Source organism: Ictidomys tridecemlineatus, chromosome 3 (genome assembly GCF_052094955.1).
Source record: "Ictidomys tridecemlineatus isolate mIctTri1 chromosome 3, mIctTri1.hap1, whole genome shotgun sequence".
Classification (NCBI taxonomy): Eukaryota; Metazoa; Chordata; class Mammalia; order Rodentia; family Sciuridae; genus Ictidomys; species Ictidomys tridecemlineatus.
In genome coordinates this window covers 43,359,557-43,382,805 of record NC_135479.1, presented here as the reverse complement: position 1 = coordinate 43,382,805, position 23,249 = coordinate 43,359,557, and the positions used below count along the sequence as shown (strand labels likewise).

Genomic DNA, 23,249 nt, shown 5'->3' with positions numbered 1-23,249 from the left:
GGGAAAGGGGAAATATTGGGAAAGGATACTGGCCAAATTAAATTATTTCATTGTGTGTTTGTAACAATATATAACAATGAATCCCACCATTGCATACAAGTATAATGCACCCATAAAAATATGGGGAAAAAAGATTTCTGGAATTTGGTAACAGAATGTATTACCAAAATGTTTTAGTTTAACCAGTTGTTATGGCACATGTGCCTGTAGTTCCAGTTACTCAGGACATTGAGGTAAGCTGGGCACAGTAGTACACTCCTGTAATCCCAGTAACTAAGGATCAAAAGTTCAAAGCCAGCCTTGGCAACTTAGCAAGACCCTGTCTCAAAATAAAAATTAAAAAGGGATGGGATATGGCTCAGTGGTAACGTCTCTGGGTTCAATACTTAGTATCAAAAGAGAGAGAGAGAATAAAATTCATGTCTTTGGAGTGTTGTAAACCTGATAATAAGTATTTCTACATATATCATCTTTAATTCCTACAGTTCACCAGGGAAGTAGGAATTAGCCTCATTCTCTAAAAAGAGGAAAAGGCTACTGAAAGAGACAATAGCACTAATTAGGAAGAGAATGTATTCAAACTAAAGGTCTAACTAAAGTCCAAGGATTTTTATTGTTGTGATGTTTTCGTACTTGGGATTGAGTCCAAGCATACTTTACCACTGAGCAACACCTCCAGTACTTTTTTTATTTTTTATTTTAAGATAGGGTCTCATTTTGCTAAATTGCTGAGGCTGGCCATAAATTTGCTATCTCCTGACTCAGCCTCCTGAGTTGCTGCCACAGCACCTGGATAAAACCGAAGTTTTAAGTTTTAATCTTTTCTCAAAGCTTCCTTCCTCTGCGCTGTACCGGGTGTAATTCCATTTCTCTCTTTTGAGTTCATGGCTAGAGAGACTAAGATTGATCAAATTCATAGGACATGGTCATATTTTTCCTGAAAGAAAAAAAGTTTACCATAATATGCTGAGAATCCTATAAAAAATTAATGTGACTGAATATGTATCAACATATTGTCATAGCAAGACCTTGTCTCAAAAAAGTTTTAGTTTTAAGAGTTAAATGTCTTATTTAAATAGAAATTTAAATATTAAAGCAAATCTTATAATTTAAATAGGAAATGAAAGGACATAGCCAACAGCATTAACAGCTATTCCATGGAAAATAATGGGGTAAGAGTAATCTATTCCATTAAATTCTATGGTATTGACAGGTAACATGTTCTATGGCTTTTTATTTGTGATATTTCTGCTCAAAAGATTGATCAAATTCTGTATTAGATAGAAATAAAAAGGGGAGTGCTTGCTTCAGCAGCACATTTACTAAAATTGAAACGATAGAGATTAGCATGGCCTCTGCGCAAGGATGACACACAAATTCATGAAGCGTTCCATATTTTTATTTTATTTACATCTATATTTTAATTAATTAATTAATTTTTATTGGTTCTTTTTAGTTATACATGGCAATAGAATATACTATGACATAATTATATAAAGCATGGAATATAATTTGTTCTAATTCAGTCCCCAGTATTGCCCCTTCCCCTTCTTTCCTCCCACTCCTTCCCTCCACCCCCTACATTAAATTCTCAATGAGAAAAAGAATTTTTTAAAAAGGGGGCTAGCAGGGTATGGTGGCCAGGCCTATAATCCCAGAGGCTCAGGAGGCCAAGGCAGGAGGATCTACTTCAAAGCCAACCTCAGCAAAAGCGAGGTGCTAAGCAACTCACTGAGACCCTGTCTCTAAAAAATAATACAAAATAGGGCTGGGGAAGTGGCTCAGTGGTACTGAACTCAGAGTATCCCTGAGTTCAATCCCCGGTACCCTCTGCCAAAAAAAAAAAAAAAAAAGAGGTGGGGAATGACAACCTAAAATTTCAAGTTTCTCTTTCTATATATCAAACTTCCATTTTGAGAGCACCAACAGAAACATTTCTACAAACTTCTAACCCTGTGACTTTATGATATTTAAATCCCAATTTTTAGAGGAGAATTTCAAGTTTAAGGCCAATCTCAGCAACTTAGTGAGGCCTTCATCAATTTAGCAAGTCTCTTGTCTCAAAATGAAAAAAAAAAGGAGTGTGGGTATAGCTTAGTGCCCTTAGGTTCAATCCTCAGTACCAAAAGTTAAAATAAACCTGGTTTTTTTTTTTTTTTTTTTGGTACTGGGGCTCTTAACCACGGACTCACATCTCCAGACTTTTTTTTTTTTTCCCCCAGAGACAGGGTCTTAATAAATTGCTGATGCTGGCTTTGAATTTGCGATCCTTCTGCCTAAGTCTCCCAAGCCTCTGGGATTATAGGCATGTGTAACCACATTCAGCAACTCAATTTTTAATCTTGGACACAGAAGAAATAAGAAGAACGGAACAAAACAATAAACAAACAAAAGAACTGTTTGAAGATTTGCCAATAATTTGTCAGTCAATACTCAAATTTAGAATTTTCTTTCTTTTTAGAGAGTAGAAACTAACTCTTCTATACTACCGACAGGTCAACAGCTATTTCTGACCAAGTGACTATCAATCCGTGTTTATTGAGAATCATTTTGTATAAGTCTGCCCTTGGAGAGAATTAATGGTTATTTATTCATACTTTCAAACATTTTCATTTGGCAGCATATTCTGCCTCCTCATTTCTTTCTCATTTGCTGGGCTTTACATTTTGTGCTTTTATTTATCCCTAGTGCTGTGTTTCAGTTATATGTAATTCCATATAATCCAATATATGGAATTCACTTATAACATTACTTTTAGATCCCTTAATTCTAAAATTCATCATTTCTCTTATGAAGTCACAAAATACATGTATTTTTTATTTTGACCTGAATTTGTACAGTCCCATTATAAGTGTTATTTCTAATTAAGGATGTAAAATGATATTTCATTTGCAATTGGGAAAAATCCAGTAAAAGGATATTCACTTAAAAATGGCTAAGATCTTTATTAAAAATTTGATAAGAAAATTTTTTTAAAAATTCATCATGGCTCACTCTTTCACTTTACAAACAAAGAAATTTGAGTCTATGGAGGTTAAGTTACAGGCCCAGGTTCACAGGACCCGTTAGTGAAGACCCAATATTGGAACCCAGCCACCCTAACTGATGTATAGGGTTCTCTGTAGAGTATGGTTCTATGCTATGAAATTCGCCAATCTTATAAGTAGGAACCACCTCATTATGCTCTTTTTTAATATTTATTTTTTAGTTATAGGTGACACAATATTTTTAAGTGATGCTGAGGATCGAACTCAGTGCTTCACACAGGTAGAGCGAGGCTCTACCTCTGAGCCACAACTCCAGCCCCTCATTATGTCTTCTGAAATTTCATTAAGTTTGCTATGTAAATAGAAATTTAAATATTAAGGCAAATCTTGTCATTTAAATGGAAAATTAAAGTGCATAGCCAACTCTCTGGGCATAGTCTTAGACAAGCAGTGCAGTGTAATTTAAAGTTTGCAGACTGAAGAGAACATGACAATTGATAAACTTTAGGCAAATTTGAAGATCAACAATGTAAGGATGTTTTGGAAAGGGTTGAAGAACTTAAACAGCCCATGCACTATACACTTTAAAGATTGGAAATCTGGTATACAAAAGTCAACAGATAGACCTTTAAAGCCAGTAAAAAGCAAAATAATTTAAACTGGGATCTAATGAAGAAAGGAATTTATCATACTGGAATAAGAATTTTACTAGGTTTTGATTGGGAAGTAATGTTTAGAAGGGGAAAATATAATAAAGGAGAAAAAAAAGTCACTAAGGAGAGGAAGTTAGTAAATTGAAGAGAAATTTGTAAACCAGTCAGACTTGAGAGAATAGTTCAGACCTTGTGAAGACAAAGAGAGAAAAATAAGAGAAATCAGGCAGAACTGTAGCATGGTTTGGATTCTCTTAACCTCAAGTGAGGGTATTCAGGTCCACAGAAGGAATCTATGAAGAATTAAGGTTTTGGACACAGCACTCTGATCCACTTCTGATCATGTTGACAAATACATGAGGGGTCCAATTTCTCTACATTCTTGCCAAGACTTATTTTCCATTTTTCAAATGATAGCCACATTAATAAGTATGAAGCAGTATCTGATGGTTTTGACTAAATCAATGTTTGGTTTTTAACTGTATATTTCCCATAGTACTGGGAAACTTGAAGCCAAGTTGTGCCACAACTTAAACAAGAACATTCTTATATTTTACCTTTCTTCATACATTCTCTTTCCATTCCCTCCTTGTATGTGTACAAGAGTTCATCAACTTCTCTCAGATCCAGGAAGCCTGAGCCATCACTGTCCCACTTCTGAAAGAGGGCTTCTAGAAGAAGCTCCCGGCGGACTTGGAAAGCCTTTTGTCTAACCTGGGATACAAACAGGTTAACAAGGTACAGAAGACACCATGTTAACTGTGCTAGCTGGCATCCTGTGTTTATACTAAATAATTACAATATCTTTTATAAAAACAGCTTATTTGGGGATTAACCATGATATTAATGGAAAATGCAGTTATTAATTTTAACCTCTTTAATGTCTTAAGATTTTACCTTAAGACCAAAACCACTCAGGCATTCTCTGGACTCAAGCATATTACCTTAGAAAGGATACTGTACTTCTTAAGAATCTTGTATTATTCCTTCCCAAATCCTCCTTGGTCATTATAAAATACCATAAACATGGGCTGGGATTATGGCTTAGTGGTAGAGCATTTGCCTAGTGTGTGTGAGGCACTGGGCTCGATTCTCAGCACCGCATATAAATAAATGAATAAAATAAAGGTCCATCAACATCAAAAAAATTTTTTTAAATATGATAAACACATGGGATGTTCTCACTGGATTCCTAGGGATATTCTGTAGGGAAAGGGAGTGTTGAAATAACTAAAAAATGGTTGTTTTAAAAATTCTCTTTCTTCCTTTCTTTTTTTTTTTTTTTGGTACTGGGGATTGAACCCAGGGTCACTTAATCACAGAGCCACATTCCCAGCTCTTTTATTTTTTTATTTTGAGACAGGGTCTTGCTAAAGTAATTAGGGCATCTCCAAGTTGCTGAGGTTGGCCTTGAATTTACGATCCTCCTGCCTCCGACTCCCAAGTCACTGGGTTTACAGGTGTGTGCCACTGTGCTCTGCCCAAAATTCTTTTCTATATTAATTTTGATGGCATTAATTTTATTTAATTGTATGCTTTCACACTATTTTAATTATATTAATTAGATCATAAATTGAGTTCATATATAGATACATTTAATTGCAAAAAAGAGAGTGAATTATATACCTTTTGTTTTAAGTGGTGGGGAATTGCAGTTGAGGAGGTAAAAATGAAGTCAACTCTGGAATTAGGCTGAGAAAACTCATAAGGCTGATGAAATTACTGAATAAGTTTGGTGAAATGAGTCACATGTTTCACATATGAGAACATAAGTTATTTATATTGGATGACGCATATGCATTTATTTACCACCCAAGGAAGTACTAAGTTCCTAGGAAATATGTGTTACTTGAGTGCCCAAGAATAAAAAACACATATTCAAGCCATAATCATACCCTTAGGTATGTGCATTTGTAAACGCACTCACAGAGCAGATGGTGCACACGTACATCTTCACACATACACACATTTACTCCTCAAGTTTCAGAGAAGGAAAAAACAAAGCTATATTATAAACCATCTCCTGCCAGAGTAATCATGTTATTTTTAGGGGAATGAGTTCTCTGGAGGTGATCTTAGAGCATTCACCAATAAAATAAGATATTTAATGGCTATGCTTATTGAAATAAAATGATAAATTTGGACATAATTTTTTTTAAAAAGAGTGACATGGGGAGCAACTGAAATTGAGAAATTTGCTTATAATAGTGACCTCACTTGTTTCATTGATAAGTAATATTACCCACCTGTTCTAAGGCACTCATTTTCTCTTCTTTTGTTTCAAAATAGCCCCTCTTAAAAAAGGAAATGAGACTCTCGCTGACACTCAAGGGGGCATCTTCACCAACAAATGTCTCTAGGAGCTGCACAAACTGGAGCATATTGAAGGAAACTCCATTGAAGGCACTCCTCCCTCTTATTTCCTTGTAAGACTGAATATTTCTGATAATCGGGTGTAGGTCTATGAAGCAGTAAACAGATACCAAGCAGTTAAGTGAATGATTCTCTCAAATCTTATGGAAAATAAAAGACTATCTATTGTAACAGACATCTGCTATTGCTTTGATTTGTTTTATTCTGGTGCTGGGAATTGCACCTAAAGCCCAATGCATGCTAAGTTGTGCTCTCCCACTAAACTAAATCCCTAGCTATAATATCTACTATTTTTGCCTGTCAGGAATCTATGCTCCCTTCATGAGGACAGCATCCATCTTTTTTCCTTGGGAAAACATTTCTCCTCCATTGTCTGTTCTGAGGAATCTGGTGGTACTATGCATCCACACCCTTGTTCCATGGGTATGTATAAGAGATCTGGCCAATGATTTATACTGATAGCAATGTAATCCACTACAGGCCAATGAGAATTAGCTCCAGGATTTTCAGGAGAACTATTGGGCAAGAATCATTCTTTTTGTATTCTGATTGCTGAACCAGTAGAATGTTAGAGTAGAGATGCTCTGTGGCCAATTTTCTACAATATGGAGAAAACTGCCTAAAATTGAAAGTGACAGAAAGACATTGAGACAGACATTGTTTGGTATTGTTAAACCCAGTTGTATCTGAAGACAGTTACATGCTGGACTCCCAAATTAAATAAATTAGTAAATACCACCACTAAAACTCTTCCCACTAAGAATGGTAACTAAGGTATTCATCTTGAAGCTTAATGTTACAACATGAAGTAACATTACATTAAGTAACAAAATGTCAGTCTAGAGACTTATGTTTGATTTATTCATGCATGCCTTAAACCTTCTATATGAGACTTGATATAACTAAAAATGATCACCCATGCAAATTTTTAAAAAATATTCTTAGTTGTAGATGAACACAATACCTTTCTTTTATTTTTTATATTTATGTGGTGTTGAGGTGCCTCACCTGTACTAGGCAAGCACTGTATCACTAAGCCACAACCATAGCCCCATCCGTGCAATTTTTAAAAAACAGTAAAGTAAAACTGACATAAGGACTAGAAAGAAAAATATTAACTTTGGACCATAAGAGCTGACCAATGCTTGATTTTCTATTTAGTGAAAATATTATTTCACCAGAATTTTTTAGCATAGTAAGTCTGTTATTTAGCCCAGGTTTAAATAAGGAAACAATTTGCAGATAGAAAGAAAATAATCTTGGTCTAACTAGTTCTACTACTTGTTGCTATGACAAGGAAAATATAAAATAGAACTTTAATTAAATATGACTAGAGTACTATTCAAAACAATTATAGTTAAACATGTGATTTGGTGTACACCTGTAATCCCAGCATTTTGGGAGGTTGAAGCATGTTCAAAGTCAGCTGCAGCAATTTTGGGAGGCCCTAAGTAACTTAGCAAGACCTTATCTCAAGATAAAAAATTTAAAAATAAAAAAAAGTTTTGGGGATGTGGCTCAGTAGCTAAGCACCCTTGGGTCCAATCCAAAATACCAATACTACCTTTCTTTGCAACAGTCTTCAAAAACAAAATAGATTCTCATTTGTCTCATATGTTTGGATGTGGACCTACTAGGAAGAGAAATAGCTGGCATAATTTCTATTGAATTCTAATATCTAACATCTGATTTCTTTTGTATGCTTGTACCATATCTTCAAAGCAGTTATAGGGCCATATAATAGCAAAAAAGTCTATTAATATCATAAGTTTGAAAGCCAAGGAATATTCATTGATAGTAGATGTCACTACCAATAGCAGGTCACCATTAGAAACACCCATCTTACATATATTCATATCCATCAGTTCTCAGGAACAAAGCAATGTAAGGATTCTGTTGTGTCTTAGTTAAATTCATTCTTTCTCATGGGATACCACAGTAAATTAAAGTCACCTATGCCTCCTTACTTTCATTGTTAACACATACCTGTAAACTTGGAGTTATTATAGATTAAGTGTGCTTGATCCTCATCTTCAAATTTGACATACTTCCTCCTCCAGTTACAAGCAAAAAATTCACCTATAAAAACACATTTCATAACACAGCAAATTTAACTTCACTTTCACAATGTTTTTGTCCTAGGTAATACATGAAAATAAGATTAAATAAAAAGTTACCTGACCATGATTTTCCTTCTATTTTGGGGGACTTGGGTTCACAGGATCTGTCTTTCTGAATGTCTTTTCTTGTGGTAGCTAAAAGGTATACAAAAGAAAATTTCTATGAATTGGACATTATGTCTTCTATCACATATCCTAAGGTTAATGAATGGGAAAAATACCTTTCATATAGAACACTAAAAACTCTGAGTATTTCCTCATGTATATTGTGTCATAATCAACCACAATTAAATCACTTAATAACTTAAATGGTTGGCAGCAGCTCTGTGGCAAAATCTGTTTGTTGTATCTCAATTTGGCCATGCAAAATGAAACACTTCCCAGTTTCCCTTAGAGTGACATATTACTATATGCCTAAATTATGACCAATGAGATATGACTAAATATTTGAAATGCAGGGTGGGTTTTTTTTTTGTTTGAAATATATCTTTTATTTGAAAAAAAAAACAAGACCCATTTTTTTAGTTAAAAAATATTACAAAGTGGTTTCTAAAAAGCCCCATTTAAAATAAAGGGGCTTTTTCCACCTTTTCAAAAAACCCAGTTAAAACATTTCTACATGTAACACTGCTAGATTTCCTCCTTTTTAAAAATATTTTTTAGTTTTAGGTGGACACAATATCTTTATTTTACATTTATGTGGTGCTGAGGATTGAACCCAGTGCCTCGTGCATGCTAAGTGAGCGCTCTACCACTAAGCCACGATCACAGCCCAATTTATTCCTTGTTAATGAATTTCTAGTACAAATGAAATTCTTGGTAAGACATTCTGGTTTGCATTTAATTGATTATTCAAGGTCTAGACTCATGTTGAGTAGCAAAATATGTCTAAAGTTTGCATGACCTGACATGCCAAAAATGATCCTAATTTAAATGATTATTTTTCTGAAAAGACTTTTAAAATCACTTCACAAAACAAGTAGCTGATGTTGTAGGAAAACTGAATCACTACCTGAAATACCTTTTTTACTGGATGTAGGAAGGTCCTCTTGTAGTTCTTCTAATAATTCCTCTTCATACAGTTGCTCCTTTTCTTGTGAAGGGAATTCAATATATTCAGATTCTGCACTTGTTCTAGAGATTCTAACTTCCCTTGATGGTGAAGTTGAGTCTACATCCTCTTGTTTTTCTGGAATTCTCTCTCCATATAGATCATGCTCTTCTGTGTGTGGTTCTTCTGTTGTTAACTCTGTGCGTGATCCATATTCTGAAAATGATGTTTTGTGTGGTCCTTGCTCTGCTGTTGATCCTTTGTGCTGACTTTGTCCTGCTGTTGACCCTCTGCGTGATCCATGTTCTGAAGATGACATTCTACGTGGTCCTTGTCCTGTTATTGATGCTTTGCTCTTCCCTTGTTCAGAAACTGACTCTCTGTGTGACCCTTGTTCTGCAACTGACTCTCTTCTTGGTTCTTGTTCTACCATGGAGCTTCTGCGTGACCCTTGTTGTGTAACTGACTCTCTTCTTGGTTCTTGCTCTACCATGGAGCTTCTGCGTGACCCTTGTTCTACAACAAACTCTCTTCTTGGTTCTTGTTCTACCGTGGAGCTTCTGCGTGACCCTTGTTCTGCAACAGACTCTCTTCTTGGTTCTTGTTCTACCATGGAGCTTTTGCGTGACCCTTGTGTAACTGACTCTCTTCTTGGTTCTTGTTCTACCATGGAGCTTCTGCGTGACCCTTGTTCTGCAACAGACTCTCTTCTTGGTTCTTGTTCTATCATGGAGCTTCTGCGTGACCCTTGTTGTGTAACTGACTCTCTTCTTGGTTCTTGTTCTACCATGGAGCTTCTGCGTGACCCTTGTCCTTCAATTGACCTTCTGGGTGTTCCCTGTTCTGTCATGGAGCTTCTGCGTGACCCTTGTCCTTCAATTGACCTTCTGGGTGTTCCCTGTTCTGTCATGGAGCTTCTGCGTGACCCTTGTTCTTCAACTGACCTTCTGGGTGTTCCCTGTTCTGTCATGGAGCTTCTGCGTGACCCTTGTTCTTCAACTGACCTTCTGGGTGCTCCCTGTTCTATCATGGAGCTTCTGCGTGACCCTTGCCCTTCAATTGATCTTCTGGGTGTTCCCTGTTCTGTCATGGAGCTTCTGCGTGATCCTTGTTCTTCAACTGACCTTCTGGGTGCTCCCTGTTCTATCATGGAACTTCTGCGTGACCCTTGTCCTTCAGTCGACCTTCTGGGTGCTGACCCTTTGTGCTGTCCTTGTCCTTTAATTGATCCTCTGTGTAGTCTCTGTTCTGTCTCTTGTTCTGTAATTGACTCTGGGATATTTTCTTGTTCTGTGTCTGGTTCTTCATAGGGTTCTTGTTCTGCAGTTGAAATTCTTTGTGGTCCTTGCTCTGCAGTTGTCACTCTCTGCTGTTCTGGTAGGCTTGATTTCCTCTGTTCATCAAGTTCTTGTTGGTTTTCTGATAACTGATTCTGAGTTTTGCTGTCATGTTTTTCAGAAAGTAATGCATTCATCCTTAAAAGCACCTTATCAAAGTCTTCATAAATATGTTTCTGATTATCCATGTCTCCCCAGAACTCAAGCAAGTCTATCTCTTCAAATTCAACAAATGGCCCTAATGCAGAAAATAAAACATTTACCTAAAAAATTGATCTTATATTGTAGAACCAGAGATATTAATGTTTTAAAAGCTGAGCATAGTGATTATATATAGGCTTATTTATTATTCATTATTTAAAAAATTTTTTTGGTACCAGGGATTAACCCCAGGGTGTTTAACCACTGAGCCATAGTACTGACCCTTTTAGTTTCTATTTTGAGACTGGATCTTGCTAAGTTGCTGAAGCTGGCCTTGAACCTGCGATCCTCTTGCCTCACCCTCCAAAATCACTGGACTACAGGTGTATGCCATCATGCTTGGCTAGGCCTATTACTTTAAAATAACATCAGTTATCTTTTGCTGAAATCCCATAAAAAGCAAAAAAAAAATATTCAAAGGAACATTTTAAAATGCTCACTATTATGAATTAAATATCATCCCTTCCTAAAAGGTATAGTTTGAGAAATGAACATATTTTTCTTTTGGTATTTGATATGTTGCTTAGACTGCCAAAGCAAGTAAAATTTGTCCTCTACATTTGTGGTCCTCCCACGATAAGCATAGCTTAGAGAGCAGGAGGGGAGCACATCTTTCCATTTTGATATCTTTTTAGTTTCTGTGATATAAAAATAAAAGCAAGTCTTTATTCATAGCAGTCTTTTAGTGGGGCTATGTTTTTCCAATATTCACTTTCCTTCTCTTCTTCAATCCTCATTTCTTTTCTTCCACAACTTATATGGACACCTGATTCAGAATTCTAGGCAAAGGGACTGGTGAGTATCTCAGTGGGAGTGTGGTGGCACCCCCTTCTCCACAGAAAATCTAAGCTTCTCCAGAAATCTTCACCATAATTGATTTTAGGACTCTCAGCCAAAGAGTCTCTACAAAAGAGTTCAATGTAGTTAAACTTCCTGTTTTCCTGTTGCTGCATTTAACTTGGCCATTGGCCTGGAAGAGATCAGCACTCTAGGTGCTGAATGCCCCTTTACTAGTTTTCACAAACATTTATCCAGTATAGTAGCTTGTAGAAGTGTGTTTGCAAATGCAAAATGTGATTTTAAAAAAAAAGACAGATCCCTTAACAAGTGCTCTGGTCTTGAGTTGGAGCTCCACAGAGATGTCTACATTTCTAAGATAAGTTCCCAATTGGGCTCCATGGTAACAGCTGGCAGGGAGAGTAAAGAAAGGGGAGAAGAAGCTCTCCCCTTCTCAGGCGCTGTCCTTAAAGGGTTAACTTGCCCAGAAGAGTGAAAGAAAAAGCTGGGGGAGGGGGGTATAACGTTCTAAAACTACCTGAAGTTGAGGCTCAAGGGGATTGATTGATTACAGTGAAAGCTTTGCCCTCTGAACCTGGCTATAACTTAATAAACCTGCTTCCTGTTCCTATTTGGTGTCTTGCCTGGCTGTCCCTTCCATCAGGAGAGCATTTGCTCAGCAGGTACAAGGCCCTGGATTCAATCTTCAGAGCAAAAACAAAACAAAACAAAATGAGCAAAACACTCCAGGGAAAGAATGGATAACATTCACCAGAATCCTGCTGTTAAAACATATAATAACAGTGGGGCAGGCGGGATGGTGCACACCTGTAATCCCAGCTGCTAGGGAGGCTGAGACAGGAGGATAAAGAGTTCAAAGCCAGCCTCAGCAAGAGCCAGGAGCTAAGCAACTCAGTGAGACCCTGTCCCTAAATAAAATACAAAGTAGGGTTGGGGGTGTGGCTCAGTGGTTGAGTGCCCCCGAGTTTAATTCCTGGTACTAAAAAGAAAGAAAGAAAGAAAAAAGGAGAGAAAGAAAGAAAAAGAAAACCCAACAACAAAAACTTGGTTTTCAGGGGCTGGGGCTGTAGCTCAGTGGTAGAGCACTTGCCTTGCACATATGAGGCAATGGGTTCGATTCTCAGTACCACATAAAAAATAAATAAATAAAGATTTAAGAAATAATAATGACAAATTCTTTAAAAATAAAAAAACACATACACACAAAAACTTGGTTTTCCGGACTGCAGGAAGTAGAACCATAACCATCCCCTTCAGAATAGTAATTAAGCTATAAAATTGTGATTCCCACAATTTTTAGAAATATTCTATGTATATCACCCATAGATTTTTTTAAGCATACAAGTAGTAAATCTTCACCAAATAAAAAGTTGATATCATTTGGAAAACCCAGTTATGAAAAGATTTTCTCTTTAAAAATACAAGTAAAACTCAATCCATTTTTGTAGAAATATAAAAAGACTATTTTACCACATAAGTATATGAAAGGTATACAAGTAAAATGCATGGGAGAATAAACTATTTTTCTAGAAATGTTAGTATTTTAAGTTGGGCATTAAAATAGGATAACCAATATCAAATTAATTTCCAAGACATTCAAATTGTCACTAAAGCCTCTCTTTATTTAAATGAATTGAAAATTGAGTTCTAGCTGAGTTCTGACAACATTGAGTACTGTACCATGCTGAAAAATACATCTAGTTGTAATGAGGAGTAAATTTTGTGGGAGAATGAGCAAATAAATATAGCCATTAGGACTTAAGGGAGATGTTATGTAAAGGCATTCCACAGGGGTAGAATAATCTTATGCTTTCCTGTCAGTGGACTAGGACACTTCAGCTTGAGCATGCTCCTCCCTCTGAGCGGCACTTACATTGTCTTGGGTTTCCGAGTAAATGCTTACGCCTTCGTTTAAGTCTATCATAGAATGTTTCCAGCAAGGCCAATGTCCTCTGCCGATCCAAAACCCCTACCTAAATAGAAAGATTGTAATTAGTAGACACAGGAGATTTAAGATTTTTATGTAGAAAGAACAATGACTACTTTTTGGATTGAAAAAATTGAGGATTGAATTTAGGGCTCTCTACCACTGGTCTACATCCTCATCCCCTTTTTAAATTTTATTTTTTTGTCAGGGTCTCACTGAGTTAACTAGTCTCAGACTCCTGCCTCAGCCTCCTGAGTCCTCAGCCTGTGTGCCTGTAAGAACTGGCTATCAGCACCATTATCATTATCAAGTATATAAAAGCAGCAGCAGCAAAATTAGGAAAGCTCTATCTTGTCTAGGTGAGGCTTACACTCAACTTCCCTATTCTGTGACATATTAAATACCTTGCACTTAGTAAATGTTAAACAAATATTTATTACTGACTTGTTAATTGCTTGAATTCAACATGATGTTCTGTTCTTATCTAACCTGACTTGAACATGTCATAATTAACAACTCCTCCCTAACTTATTCTTTATTGTGTTGTTCTATTTTGAGAAAAAAAATAATTACAGAAAAAAATAGAAAATGACAAAGTTAACATCTGTGTTTCCAACATTCAGAAATCATGACTATTTAAAGTACACACAAAAATGTACGTGTACAAAACAGAAATAGTACGTGTATCCTTCTTCTTCTTTCTTTTTTTTTGGTACTAAGGATTGAACTCAGGGGCACTCGACCACTGAGCCACATTTCCAGCCTTATTTGTATTTTATTTAGAGACAACTCGCACTGAGTTGCTTAGTGCCTTGCCATTACTGAGGCTGGCTTTGAACTCGAAATCCTCCTGCCTCAGTCTCCTAAACCGCTGGGATTACAGACGGGCTACACTGCACCTGGCTGTACATGTATCCTTCTTCAAATTGCTTTTATTTATTCAACATTGAGATCTAACTTCTGTATATAAAGAAATGTACTTTATTCCTTTTAACTGCTATAGAGTATAATATAATGTGAAAGCACCACAATTTTCTTAACATTCCTCTATTGATGAATATTTAGGTTATTTCCAGTATTTTGATATAAAAATAATGCTGCAACAAATATCCTTATACACATCTTCTTGTGCATATTTGCAAACATTTCTCTAAAGTAAATATGCATTTTCAGTTTTAATAGTTATTGCCAAATTGCTCCATAAGTGTCCCATACCAATTTACATTCTCACTAACAATGAGAGTATCTATCATTTATCCATATCAATACTGATATTGTTAATTTATGATTTCTCCAATCTCATCAATAAAATGGTAACTTAATATTTTAATTTATAGTTCCCTAATTATTAGTGAGGTTAAATATATTTTCATGTATTTACTATGTATTTATCTTTTAGTCTTCTGTGAATAGCTTTTTCACGTCCATATTCCATTCTTTAGTTGGGAAGAGTTGTCTGTTTCTTATTTATTTGTAAAATTTTGTTGATGCTGCAAATATCTTTCCCCAATTTGTTTCTTATCTTTTAATTTAACTTTTGGTGAGTTTAGACATACTAATGCTTTTAACTTTGAGGCAGTCAAATAAAGGAATCATCTCCTCTACGGTTTGTGCTTACTTGGTGTATCTTTTAGAAAATAATCACTTATGCTGAGGTCAAAAGGTATGCTCTATGTCTACTTTGAAAATTTTTAAAATTTTGTTCTCTACATCTGTTTCTGATCATATAAAACTCATTTTTCCTCATGAATAAGGTTGGAATCTAAGTTTATATTTTTCCCCAGTATAAAAGGCAATTGTCTCAATAATATTTATTAATTAGTTTTTTTCTCATTAATTTATATTGCTATACTAAATCTCTACATGCTCATGGGTTGGATGACAGGTATAATATTCTGTTTCATTGAATTGTCTATTCCAGCCCCCAAACCAAGCTATTTTAATTAATATAACTTTATTTTAAAAATCAGGGATACTCTCCCAAACGTATTCTTTATTGTGTATTTGACCTTTTGCTATTTTTGGACCTCTGTTTTTCCCATCTGAATCTTTTAAACTAAACATTCAAAAAATGCAACATATAAACAGACAAGCACAAAAATCCTGTGTATGGTTTTATTAATTAAAAGAAGGTAAACACACCAGGTGCAGTGGTGTACACTACAATCCCAACTACTAAGGAGGCTGAGTCAGGAGGATCACAAGGCCAGCCAGGGCAACTCTGTGAGAACCTATCTCAAATCAAAAATAGAAAGGGTTGGGGAATGTAGCTCAGTGGTCGAGCACCCCTGAGTTCTATCCTCAGCACTGCCCCAAATAAATAAATACACACAGGAACTGTTTCTCAAAGAATAACAAACTTTAATTCAGAGCAAGGTTTTGTTCCAAAACTCAAGGAATCTATACTGTTATTCTACTATTACAGCTTGCCACAATATTTTTAAAAAGCCTACAAAGCCTTTTCTTTTTCTGAAATTCATTCTGGCAGGCAATGGCTCAATTAATGCCTAAGAGCAACACACACAAATTAATTTCTAAGACAAGCACATGCAAATGTAGTAAAGATTGTTTCAAAAATGTAAAGAGGTCCAATCAACATAGTGCCTCTTACTTAGTGGCATGTGGCACAAGTTACAGCAATTTACCTAATTAGTTACAGAATTTATCTAATTCTTAGAACCACTGGACTGCTAAAAATTTACCAAGGTATGTAAACTTGGAATTTTTATGTCCCATACTCTGACACAGATGAGTCTTACCAAGGCATCTAAGGGTACTTCTGATTAATCAAGCCCAATTACCATGATGATCATAATCAATGTAGTGCATATGTGTGATGTTCTGTTATATGTCAATATAATCAACTGCATATCAGATTATAATAGAGAAAAGGAGAGCTTCTTTTGCTCTAAGGCAAGGCGGTGAAAATATACTGCTGTTCCTGATGGGTAAAGTCCTGTATACTCTTATAGAGAAAACAACACATAACAGACCAATGGCCAAGAATAAGAGGACTATGTCAATCTAGTCCCATAAGATTCCACATCTGGAGTGGCTGCTGCAAGCAGAATCACATTAATCTTACTGAGATGTATCACTTCTATGAGGACAAAACAGGAGATTAGGTAAGTGTGATAGGATTACTTTCTCTGTATCCTTTATATATTTTCATATCTAATCTATTTGGGATTTTCTGTTTCAATTTTTTATTTGCTTGTTTAATTTTTACCATTTTGGCAAGTGGGAAATTTAGAAGTTTCTATTTGGTCCTTTATTTCATAATAGTTGTCAGTCCCCAATTTGGAGAACAAATGTGAGGATTCTGTTAGTTATTGAATGTTGTCTATTCCAAGTAAACATTCAGGGATCAGAAATAACCATTGCTAAGTCCTATAATGTAACCTTGGACCATAGCATTTATCACCTGACATCAATAAGTCCTAGCTTTAATCAGTTGACACTTGGGATGTTTGGGGATCTTAGGGCTTAGTGTTAATTTGGAGTCAATTTCTGGTAATTCTTGAAGGTCTGGAGTATTTCCCTTTTCTCAATGTATATTCATCCTGGTAAATGGATGCAAGTCCTTTAAAGATGTAGTATATATGCTTGTGGAAGTCTTGTAGAATTTTTCCTCAGGAGACCCAGCCTCCCCTTCAGACAAAGACTTCTAGATGAATGAACTGACTTCAGTCTGAGGACTAGGTAAGAGGCCAAGACTTTCTACTGTGGCATCTTTCTGGCTTCATATTAGTGAGCCAGTAGTAATCACATAGACATTCTAATTCTTAAGGAAACCATGATCACCATGAAAATCCATGTGTATCTAATCCCCATTCTTCTTTACAGTAATTCCAGTTATATATTCGGATCTAGAGAAATAACCATAGTGTGAATCCTAGACAAACTGGATCCCATTAGAAGATGGATTTGGGGATTAGGTCAAAATGTAACTTATCAATAGTATTTGCAAACATTAATTTGACTAGGACACTTTGTCTCTGGTATTTAAGTGTCATGAGTCTTCTGTCATTCTGGAATCGAATCATTTTCCTTGAAATCAGAAGTTCACCTCAGTGGCAGTATCTCTAACCATTAACTATCACAAACTTTTTAGCATGCTGTCATTCCCTTCATTAATTTCTTGATTATTTCTTAAGGGAGTGTCATCTGGGCTCTCTTGGATAATCTGGTGGAGGTGCATATGTGGTAGGCAACATATGAGAAATCAACGTTAGCAATCTTTTGATTTTTAAAACTTTTTCTTTCCCTATTGTATGACAAGAAGGTTCTAGCATCTCAATCTCATTGAACCTAGGCCACCTTTGAGTTATGGTTTCATTTAATCTACCAAACAAGTTATTCACAGATACTCAAAATATTACTGCAAAGTAAACCTTCTAAGTATAACCATATTGATTAATTTGAGACAACCAATATTATATCCATCCTCCTTATTCTGAAAGTACTATAATAAATTCCCACATGCATTCCTCAGATTTCTGCTCTTTTGAATTAGCAAAATTTTGCTGTTTTTTTTTTAGAATACCAACAATCATTTCTCAAGACAAACTTTGAACTAGTACTCCTAGGGCATACTGAGATCTGACTCCAACATTATTTTTCAAAAAAAAAAATTTTGGGATGGTAGTTATATGTTTAGATTTTTAAATTATTTGTTCTCTTTAGATATACATGACAGTAGAGTGTATTTTGACAAGTTATACATACATGGAGTATAACATTCTAAATAGGATCCTATTCTTGTGGCTGTTCATGATATGGAGTTTCATGGGTGGCGTATTCATATATGTGCACATAGGAAAGTTATGTCCAATTCATTATACTGTCTTTCCTATTATGATCCCCACTCCCTTTCCTTCCTTTCCCTTTGTCTAATCCACTGAACTTCTATCCCCTCCACACACTTATTGTGTGTTAGTATCCACATATCAGAGAGAACATTCAGCCTTTGGGTCTTTGGGGATTGGCTTATTTCACTTTGTGTGATAATCTCCAGATCCATCCATTTACTAGCAAAAGTCATTAAGTAGGGCTGGGGATGTGGCTCAAGTGGTAGCGCGCTCGCCTGGCATGCGTGCGGCCCGGGTTCGATCCTCAGCACCACATACCAACAAAGATGTTGTGTCTGCCGAAAACTGAAAAATAAATATTAAAAATTCTCTCTGTCTCTCTCTCTCTCCTCTCTCCTCTGTCACTCTCTCTTTAAAAAAAAGAAAAAAAAAGTCATTAAGTCATTATTTTTTATGGCCGAGTAATATTCCATTATGTATTTATATCACATTTTCTTTATCCATTCATCTGTTGAAGGGCACCTAGGTTGGTTCCATAGTTTCGCAATTGTGAATTGTGCTGCTATAAACATTGAAGTAGCTGCGTCACTGTAGTATGCTGTTTTTAAGTCTTTTGGGTATAGATGGAGGAACGGGATAGCTGGGTCAAATGGTGGTTCCATTCCAAGTTTTCTAAGGAATCTCCATACTGCCTTCCATAGTGGTTGCACTGATTTGCAGTGCCATCAACAATGTATGAGTGTGCCTTCCCCCCGCCCACATCCTTGCCAACACTTATTGTTGTTTATATTCTTGATAACTGCCATTCTGACTTACCTGTATTCTTTTTAAAAAATATATTCTAATTTGTTATATATGACAGCAGAATGCAATTCAATTCATATCACACATACAGAGCACAATTTTTCATGTCTCTGGTTGTACACAAAGTAGAGTTACACTATTCATGTCTTCCTACTTATATTCTTGATAATTACCATTCTGACTAGAGTGAGATGGAATCTCAGTATAGTTTTAATTTGAATTTCTCTAATTGCTAAAAAATTTGAACATTTTTTCATATACTTGTTGATCATTCATATTTCTTCTTTTGTAAAGTGCCTATTCAGTTCCGTTGCCCATTTATTGAATGGGTTATTTGTTGTTTTGGTGGTATTTTGAGTTCTTTATATATCCTGGAGATTAATGCTTTATCTGAGGTACAGGTGGCAAAGATTTTTTTCTCCCATTCTTTTTAAGGCTCTCTCTTCACATTCTTGATTGTTTTCTTTGCTGTGAAAAAGCTTTTTAGTTTGATACATCCCACTAATTTACTCTTGATTTCACTTCTTGCATTTTAGGAGTCTTGCTGAGGATAGTTTTCCTAGTTTCTCTTTCAGCTGATTCATCATTGGTGTATAGAAAGAACACAATTGATTTATGGGGTGTTAATTTTATATCCTGCCACTTTGCTGAATTCCTTTATGAGATCATGTCTTATAAATATAGAATCATGTCATCTGCAAATAGGGATAATTTGAGCTCTTCTTTTCCTACTTGTATCCCTTTCTTTATTTTGCCTAATTGCTCTAGCTAAGAGTTTCAAGAACTAATTTGAATAGAAGTGGTGAAAAAGCACATCCCTGTCTTATCCTAATTTTTAGAGAGAATGCTTTCAGTTTTTCTCCATATAGAATGATGTTGGGGATAGGAAAGTTAGCAGAATACAACAATTACTAATTGAGCATTATGTGAAATTGTGGATGTATAACCAATGTGATTCTGCAATCTGCATTTGGGGTAAAATTGGGAGTTCATAACCCACTTCAATCTAATGTATGAAATATGATATGTCAAGAGCTTTGTAATGTTGTGAACAACCAATAAAAAAAAAATAGAATGATGTTGGCCTTGGGTTTAATGTATATAGCTTTTACAATGTTTTTCTAGTATTTTGAACTTCAATGGATGCTATATTTTGTCACATGCTTTTTTTGCATCTATTGAGATAATAATCATGTGATTCTTGTCTTAAGTCTTGATGTGGTGGATTACATTTGTCGATTTCCGGGTGTTGAACCAATCTTGCATCCCTGGGATGAAACCCACTTGATCATGGTGCACTATCTTTTTAGTGTTTATTTTACTTTATTAGTTGTTGATAAAACTTTATTTTTATTTATTTATATGTGGTGCTGAGAATCAAACCCAGTGCCTCACACATGCTAGGCAAGCACTTTACCACTGAGCCACCACCTCAGCCTCTTTAATGTTTTGTTTTGTTTTGTTTGGCAACACAAGACAATCCTTATTGAAAACTTCAGTATTAATACATAACAATTCTTGTTACAATAAACATGCTTTAAGAATTTTAAATCTGAGCTCATCTACTCATCAGATTGCATAAAAAATTAAAATACTATGAATTTACACATAATTGAACTGACTCAGGATGGATGGTCCATTCCTTTGTATTAACACATAAGTTCAATATAGAGGCAGGGAGGCCTTAAACACTGGATGACACTGATGACTTAAGCTTAAAAAAATACCAAGGGCTGGGAATATAGCTCAGTTGGTAGAGTGCTTGCCTCACATGCACAGGCCCTGGGTTCAATCCCCAACACCACCAAAAAAAAAGAAAAAAGAAAACCAAGAGAATGGTGTAAAAAACAGTATTTAAAAATCATCTTAAAAAAGGGGGGTAGGGACAGTTTCCTATTCAGGTACAGCTCATGAACTTCCTTGGGGCCTCTCCTTCAAGTGGCCGTCACAGAAACCCTGCTAGGAGCACAGCCTCAGATCTGGCCCAGCTAGTTTATTCTATTGCCTACTACTCTGCACCAGAACCCACATTGCCACCCTGCCCAAGGAGCTGCCTGCTGCACCACTCTGGGACATCTCACCCTGCCTGAAGTGCATCAGGACACCCTAGATAGAGATGCCGCTCCTCTCCCCGTCCCAACTGACTACACTTTATTTAATCCCATGGACTAAAATAAGGTTATTCTATAGATTTTATATTCTTCAGAGGAATGGGGAGTGGAGAAAAGAGACAAACCCTCTGAAATATGCAAGACCAACTCTGCAGTTTCTACTAAGGCCACCCCACCCCATCTGAGTGACATCTGCAGTGTATTCCAAGGTCAGCCACCCTTCAGAAAGCTCAAGTGGAATAGTAAGCAGCTCAGAGAAAACATACATAAACCTGGGGGATGTGGTAGGCAGCAGAGCTGAAGTCTTCTCTCCCTGAAGCCAATCACACTCCTATACTTTAGAGATCCTCTTAGAAAGCACCAGAGAGAAGGACAGGTGGATGTCCCTCCTGCCGCTGCACCCATGGGAGGTCCTATGTTGTGTGGACAATGCCAGGTCAACAATAATTGGAGCAGCCAATTGTCAGCTGCCAGATGAGAAGGTGGCCCAACTAGTCAGAAAATACTGTTTTCAGATGTTCAAAAAGGAGAGGTGACGTTTGGCTTTCCTTTGTAAAGGAGTCCCAGTATTTACACAGCTGGTGTGTGCCAGCTTTTTACCACCCCTAATGGCACACTCAGCCCACGGGCATACAAAGCCTATGTGGGGACAACACTTTTAATAGGTTTTTGTGGTTTGCCATTATTTTATTAAGAATGTTTGCATCTATGTTCATCAGGGATACTGGTATGAAATTTTCTTTCTTTGATGCATCTTGGTCTGGTTTTGGTATCAGGGTGATACTAGCTTCATAGAATGAGTTTGGAAATGTTCTCTCCTTTTCTATTTCATGGAATAATTTGAGGAGGATTGGTGTTAATTATCTTTTGAAGATCTGGCAGAACTAGGCTGAGAATCCATTTGATCCTGGGCTTTTCTTTGTTGGTAGGCTTTTGATGGTATCTTCAATTTTATTGCTTGAAATTGATCTGTTTCAATTTTCTATGTCCTCCTGATTCAGTTTGGGTAAGTCATATGTCTCTAGAAACTTATCGATGTCTTGAAAAAATGCTCACCATCTCTAGCAGTCAGAGAAATACAAATCAAAACCACTCTAAGATACCATCTCACTCCAGTAAGATTGGCAGTCATTCTGAAGTCAAACAACAACAAGTGCTGGCGAGGATGTGGGGAAAGGATACACTTGTACATTGCTGGTGGGACTGCAAATTGGTGCGGCCAATTTGGAAAGCAGTATGGAGATTCCTGGGAAAGCTGGGAATGGATCCACCATTTGACCCAGCTATTGCCCTTCTCGGACTATTCCCTGAAGACCTTAAAAGAGCGTACTACAGGGATACTGCCACATGGATGTTCATAACAACACAATTCACAATAGCTAGACTGTGGAACCAACCCAGATGCCCTTCAATAGATGAATAGATAAAAAAAATGTGGCATTTATACACAATGGAGTACTACACAGCACTACAAAATGACAAAATCATGGAATTTGCAGGGAAATGGATGGCATTAGAACAAGAGAAATGAATTACAGTAGATGGGGTAGAGAGAGAAGATGGGAGGGGAGGGGAGGGGGGATAGTAGAAGATAGGAAAGGTAGCAGAATACAACAGTTACTAACTGTTCCCAGTTCTTTTATTTTTTTATTTTGAGACAGATCTCACTTAGTTGCTGAAACTGGCCTTGAATTTATGTTCTTTCTACATCAGCCTCTCAATTAGCTGGGATTACAGTAGTGGACCACCACTTCTGGCTTCTATAACTTTTCTAATGAAATGAGAGGAAGCCCACCCATTGGCAATGCAATGGGTCATCACTATTATAATTATGGTCAAATGAAGCAGTCGCTCTATCTTTTAATCCTTTTCCTTCAATAGGTACTTCAGCTCAAACAACCATCAATGATAATTTTAAAACCTCTTCATTGAGGAGTAATGTATATGTGATGAAGTATGCAAATCCTGAGTATTTAGCTCAATGAATGTTTGCCTATCTATGTAAATTGCACCAGATAAAGGCATAGTATATTTTCATCATTGCCAGAAGGCCCCTCCATGATTTCTCCCAGTCAA

The 23,249-nt window shown here is 36.4% G+C and overlaps 1 protein-coding gene and 1 non-coding gene across 2 annotated transcripts in view; one reads left to right on the top strand and one right to left on the bottom strand.

Annotated features, from left to right (window-relative positions):
• The window catches only part of Efcab5 (EF-hand calcium binding domain 5), a 130,766-nt gene that overhangs the window by 45,384 nt on the left and 62,133 nt on the right, over window positions 1-23,249 (bottom strand). Inside the window, exons 7-12 of the mRNA XM_078041082.1 lie at window positions 13,394-13,493; window positions 9,155-10,759; window positions 8,191-8,268; window positions 8,000-8,092; window positions 5,887-6,101; window positions 4,198-4,354 (exon numbers count right to left, since the gene is read on the bottom strand). Of these exons, the coding sequence (XP_077897208.1) occupies window positions 4,198-4,354; window positions 5,887-6,101; window positions 8,000-8,092; window positions 8,191-8,268; window positions 9,155-10,759; window positions 13,394-13,493 (2,248 nt within the window). The remainder of the gene's footprint in view (window positions 1-4,197; window positions 4,355-5,886; window positions 6,102-7,999; window positions 8,093-8,190; window positions 8,269-9,154; window positions 10,760-13,393; window positions 13,494-23,249) is intronic.
• On the top strand, window positions 1,299-1,400 carry LOC120884718 (U6 spliceosomal RNA). Its single transcript, XR_005727129.2, has one exon. It is a non-coding gene; the product is annotated as a U6 spliceosomal RNA (small nuclear RNA).